Raw genomic sequence first — 6000 nt, forward strand, 5'->3', positions numbered from 1 at the left:
ATTAGTACCTAAACCCTTTACTTAAATTATATTCCATTACCCAAAATAATATCTAAAGACTTAAACAGTCTTGGACATTATGTTGAAGATTCGGGGCAAAGAATAGAGTCAAATATCCAAGACCCATAATATAAGGGAAGAAGATGACGAGAACTGGGCTTATGAAGAATCCATGGAGAATGGGCTACAGTCCGCTTCAAATCAGTCCGAATAGCAAATTAGGACTGATGAGGTTTGAAGCCCAAATTCCTAATACAAGTTATGAATCCTCCAGTGAAGTCAGTAACGAAGGGTTAAGAACTGAGAGAAACAAGGAGAATTTAAGAACAACCTTAACACTAAAGATGCCTCTTCACAATCAGAGAATGTAAATGCGGTTGGCAAGAATATTCAATCGAGAGGAGTTACCACTCTTGAAGATATTGAAAGCGAATATAAAGCTACTCGTCCAAAGAAAGAGGGGGCTAAATTGAGGAAATTGCAAAAGAAAGGGTTATACCAAAGATTATCAGCGAAACACAATGTGCCTTGGTGGAAGGTTGACAATTTTTTTATGGAATCTTGTTGGCTAAGGAAATCTTGCACTGAATGACTAAATCCAAGGAGAATGAAGGGGGATTATGCTTATGATTGCGTTGGTTGGGACTTGTTAGATCGTAGAGAGGCGAAATGATTCGTAGCTGTGTTGAATTGTCTGTTCTATCAAATTAATGGCGATTAATCAAGGCTTTCTGTCGGGTGGTCTGCAAGTCAAATCTGATAAGCTTGTATGACCTTATATAGGTGCAAGCCTGGTGTTATTGGATGATTGTTGTCACTTATAGGTGCAGATCTTTTTCCCTTGGTTTTGTAATCTGGAATATTGTACCACCGCTTTTACCATGACCGTTTCAATAAATTTGTTTCTAGCTTAAAAGAAATTTCATTAAAAGAGAAGAAAGAATGACTCGGGAGGAGAAAGTGTAAAAAACTTTTTGAAATTTTTTAATTTAATTTAATTTTATTTTAATTTAAAAGTGTCACTTGTTATAAAATAATTGTTTAAAGAGATTTTTTAATGGTCGAGATAATTTGGACAATAGACTATGGTTTAGGTATGACTGCAGGCAACAAAGTCTAGTTTAGGTATCTCTTGTAAGAAAAAAAGTTTAGGTATAAACTTGAAAAAAAATAGTATAATTTAGGTATCACTTTAAGCAATGGGATATAGTTTAGACACCACTTGTGATAAAAAAAATTAGATACCAACTTAAAAAATTTAGATATCATTTTGTGATTTAAGTCTAAAAATTACTACATTTAAAGTATTAAGTAATATTTTAAAAAATAGTAAATCAAAAGTTAAAAGAATTTAATCGCCAAAAGTCAAAAGTGTGATAAGTTTATTAGAATTTAGAATGAAGGGAATAACTACTGACCCTTTAATCAAAACATGTCATCATAAAACAACACGTGGACAAAACAAGTAATATAAATTACATTCATGGCTTATTTTATTTTATTAGACAATTTATTTACTCACTATAAAGACAGTGCATGCATGAAAGACATATATAGAGTAGTAAGAAGAGGGGAAAATGCATGAAAAATAGGTAAAGGCAGTTAAAAGATGAGCAAAATTACATGAGGAAAGGCTGTAATTGTTCCAAGATAATAAACGTGAGCTCTACGTAATGACACTTATTTCTAAAGAGTAAACCAAAGCAACCCTCACGAGACTGCATCCCACAGCATTTATTTCCCAACTAAGTCATCAGCCACCACTTTCCCAACTATATTTTAATATTCTTATATATATATAAACCCCACCAAACAAAAAAAAACAACTTCATGTCAAAGCATTACATCTGAAAGATCCATCACATACATATATAAAAGATAAAAACCCTAGTTGAGAATTGAACTCTTTGTGAACATGTCTCATATTGCTGTGGAGAGAAATAGGAGAAGGCAAATGAATGAGCATCTCAAAGTTTTGCGTTCCTTAACCCCTTGTTTCTATATTAAGAGGGTAACTTAACTCTTCCTTCTTTTTTTCCTTTTATTTTCGATCGATATCAAGATTGCGAGATTGAACCCTAATTGTCTTTCTCTTTCTTAATTTCTTAATTTTTAGGGTTTCATTTTTTCTTTTTTTGTTTCTATAGGGTGACCAAGCATCGGTCATAGGTGGTGTGATAGAGTTCATCAAGGAGTTGCAACAAGTTTTACAAGCTTTGGAATCGAAGAAACAAAGGAAGAGCTTAAGCCCTAACCCTAGTCCAAGTACCCCAAGGCCACTACCTTTGCCCGCAAAACCTAACCATTCTCCCATTGGATTCGAACCGGTGGGAGATGTCGGTGCTTGTTGCAACTCATCGCTTGCGGATGTCGAAGCAAGGATCGCCGGATCCAACGTCGTCCTGAAGATCGTGTGCGGACGAATACCCGGTCAAATTCTGAAGATAATAGCTGTGCTTGAGAAATTTTCATTTGAGGTTCTTCACGTCAACATCAGCAGCATGGAAGACACTTTTTTATACTCCTTTGTCATCAAGGTATGATCATTATCTATTTGTTTCAACCACAGTTGTTATTGCCGGCATTAAATAATGCGTCAGAGTTTTAATGGACTTGAATTTGCTAGGAATTAATTTGATATTATTGTTGGCGTCGAGGGGTTTAGGGTTTATACCCCTTTTGTCATAAAGGTATGTCCATTGTATTAAGTAATACGGGACATGGAACACGAATTTGATAATATTGCAGTACTAATTTGACTAATATATTACTGGTAATTTAGGATTTAGGGGTTATACTCTTTTTGTCATAAATTTGTCAATGTATCAAAGAATTAATTTGATAATAAATATCACGTGTGCTTTGTATCAAGAAATAATCAATGAAAAATTGTTATTTTCCATTATATTCATGAACTATGGTTTGAACTCTAACTAATTATCAATGGGATATTAGATTAATAAAAAATAACTAATGTTCTCCGGCCACTAACAAATGCTTTATAATATATATATATATATAACACAATGTTAAATATATGAGTAGAAGATGAGAGATTTTACTTCTTATTATTATTTTGATAGAAAGAGATTTTACATTCCAATATGCATTTATTATGTGCTTCTAATCATATATATGTTCATTTGAAGCAGATTTCATCCAAAATTCCTCATGGAAAGCATTGTCAAGTAGGGAAAAATAAACATATAAACAAAATTGGCTTGAGATTGCATTTCATCCATCAAGATGTAAAGCATGAGAAAACATCAGAAATAGGGCACCCAACTAAAACACTGAAAATAGTAACTATTTAAGCTTCTTATACTCGACAATTTAATCCTTCTGTTCATTTTTGTTTCTTATATTGAACAATATGATATAACATGAATTTTTGAGAGATTTACTTTATTTTCACCATAGAAAGCCTGTTTTATAAATGGAATCTTTATTATGCCTGGTGTTTGTGTTCGATGTATATTCGAACATGGATATACGGATATAATCTTCCAAATATTTAAAGAACTTAAAGATATTGAGTATATATATACACATGTTGGATACATACTCCTAATACTTTTTCTTAAGTTGGAGTAATATATGTTGAAGTTGATAAGTGGTCTATTAATCTCCATATATGTATATAACTAGATATGAAGAAGGCTTATCTTATATCATAGTGCTATCTTTTTTTCTTTTTCTTTTCTTGAGACAGATTGGTCTAGAATGTCAGCTGAGCTTGGAGGAACTTGCTGTTGAAGTTCAGCAAAGCTTCTTCTCGGAGCCTGTTTTTCTAAACGAAATATAGATTTTCATAGCTTTCAAATTTTCGTGTTTACATGGTTTGTTGTTATATCGCTGCATACAAGAAATGAAACATATATAATTTCATTTCTCTTTTAAGGTTAAAACATAATTACTTCTAAGTAATGAAATCTAACAACTTATCCACTTTTTCCATGATATGGAGAGATAGTTATATGGACCTTTACTCCATTAGAGCAATGCTTCCTTTATTATTTTTTTTATGTGTAAATCTTGATACTTAATTTGATTTTTGAAAAGTTGATTTGATTCTTGAACTAACCGTTTGAACTTTCAGAGAAAAAGTGATAGGCTCAACTCCCTTTGAACATAGTGTGTGCGTGTGTGGTGTGGATATATCCCTATTGTGGGTGCATTAATACTACATTACCAAAAAAAAAACAGAAAAAAATTGAATAAAAACAACTATTTATTATGAAATTATTGAAATATATAATTGGGTAAACTACATTAGTAGTCATCCAACTATGGACTTTTTTTTTGTCACCCTACTATGAAAAGTAACAAAATGATCACTCAATTATTCAATTATGTCTTTTTTGGTCGCCCAACTATCTTGAAATTTTTTGGTATTTCTATTTTTACGTTACTCAGTTGATGATAAAAAAAAAAGATAAAATTGAATAGTTAAGTGATCATTTTATAATTTTTCATAATTAGATGATTAAAAAAATTACTTATAATTAGGTGACTAAAAAAGAAAAAAATTCATAGTTGAGTGACTGTTATTATAAGTTACCCTAAATAATTTCTTTCAATTATTTATCTTGTAGTTAAAGAATAATTAGTATAAACTTAAACTTGAAATTAAAAGGATGAATTGCACTCTAGTAAAATATTAGAATATCAAATATAAAATTAGAAAGAATAAATGTTGAAACGCAAAATCACAGAATTTTATGGGTGGTGATCAGACTACCTAAAAGGTTCAATTACAAGAAGAGATCCCTCGGATGATTCAGATATTGCTATATGGTGAAGGAGATGTTTCTTTCAAAGAAAAACTACTAAACTCATGAAAAAGGCTACCAATGTGATGGAACTCATGGGAAATGATGATATCGAATTTCAAGAGGGTGATGTTGAGAAGATCATGAAAAATGGGATGTCTACAATTTGGTGTTCTAAACGTGATGAGGAGAGTATGTGACAAATGGTAATCATCAAACTTCTGGGAAGGAGAATAAGCTTCAATGCTCTTTTGAACAAAACTATTGAGTATCCATATCAAATCCACTTGTAAAACCTTTCTATTTATTTTAAATGTATTTAAAAGTGATGATCCATAAATGCATCCGCGAGTTGATTGTGTAACCCACATTTGACTAAAAATAATATATTTTTAATTTTTAAATGGTGTTATTTGAAGAAATTAATCAACACATTAATTCGAGAATCAATTTAATATTAATATTTTGTTTTAAATATTTATAATAAATTTAATTTTAAATTATTAAATAAATTTTAAATTGAAATTAATTTTTACTACTAAATAAATAAATAACTGAAAATCTCCCTGCGATAGGGGGAGAGTTAATGCTAGTTCATGGTCTCTCCATTGCTTGGGAGAAGGGACTCAAGAAGGTAGTGATGGAGTGCGACAGTTCTCAAGCTGTCCAGCTGTTGAAGGATGGCCAGGCTGCTTCTGATAACTTGCATTGGTTAGAAATATACTGGAACAGTGCGGACGTGGTTGGCATATTTGCATTGTCCATCTCTGACGTAGTGCGAATCAAGTAGCTGATTTATGGCAAAACTGGGGCTTAACATGGGTTTCGAATTGCAAATTTTTGATTTCCCTCCTGCTGGTGCTTGGAATTTGCTTTGTCAGGGTGTTTTGAGATCTTGTTCTCTATAATTTTTTGATATCCTTCTTTATTCATAATAATAATAATAATAATAATAAACAAATGACTTATAAGAATTTAAAAAAAATTAGTAAAGTTAACGGGTTTTAGGGTAAAATATAGAAATGGTCACTAAATTATTTCCTACATTCTATTTTGGTAATCGAACTTTTAATTTTTCCAATTCAGTCATTGAATTGTTCGAAATCAATCACAACACAACCAAGCCAATTCAAGATTTTACATTCAAGTTGTGTGTCGCAACATATCCTAGTGCGTCTCACGACACAGGTCTAGCAGAGAACAAAAATTAATTAAGTGTATTTTTGTC

The 6000-nt window shown here is 31.5% G+C and overlaps 1 protein-coding gene across 1 annotated transcript; it reads left to right on the plus strand.

The window, feature by feature from the left end:
* The first annotated feature begins 1722 nt into the window (after positions 1 to 1722).
* On the plus strand, positions 1723 to 3957 carry LOC107888785 (transcription factor MUTE). Its single transcript, XM_016812991.2, has 3 exons — positions 1723 to 2011; positions 2148 to 2537; positions 3713 to 3957. Exons 1-3 carry the CDS (start codon positions 1916 to 1918, stop codon positions 3803 to 3805), a joined length of 579 nt encoding a protein of 192 aa, XP_016668480.1. The 5' UTR covers positions 1723 to 1915; the 3' UTR covers positions 3806 to 3957.
* The last annotated feature ends 2043 nt before the right edge of the window (positions 3958 to 6000 follow it).

This window comes from Gossypium hirsutum, chromosome A09 (assembly GCF_007990345.1).
Source record: "Gossypium hirsutum isolate 1008001.06 chromosome A09, Gossypium_hirsutum_v2.1, whole genome shotgun sequence".
In the NCBI taxonomy this organism is placed as follows: Eukaryota; Viridiplantae; Streptophyta; class Magnoliopsida; order Malvales; family Malvaceae; genus Gossypium; species Gossypium hirsutum.

What these genes read in the sequence shown, in the direction of transcription:
- LOC107888785 (XM_016812991.2), top strand. Translation starts at nt 1,916, where the DNA reads ATGTCTCATATTGCTGTGGAGAGAAATAGGAGAAGGCAAATGAATGAG. An exon ending in CTTGTTTCTATATTAAGAGG is followed by an intron (nt 2,012 to 2,147) that starts GTAACTTAACTC and finishes TTGTTTCTATAG; the next exon opens with GGTGACCAAGCATCGGTCAT. An exon ending in TATACTCCTTTGTCATCAAG is followed by an intron (nt 2,538 to 3,712) that starts GTATGATCATTA and finishes TTCTTGAGACAG; the next exon opens with ATTGGTCTAGAATGTCAGCT.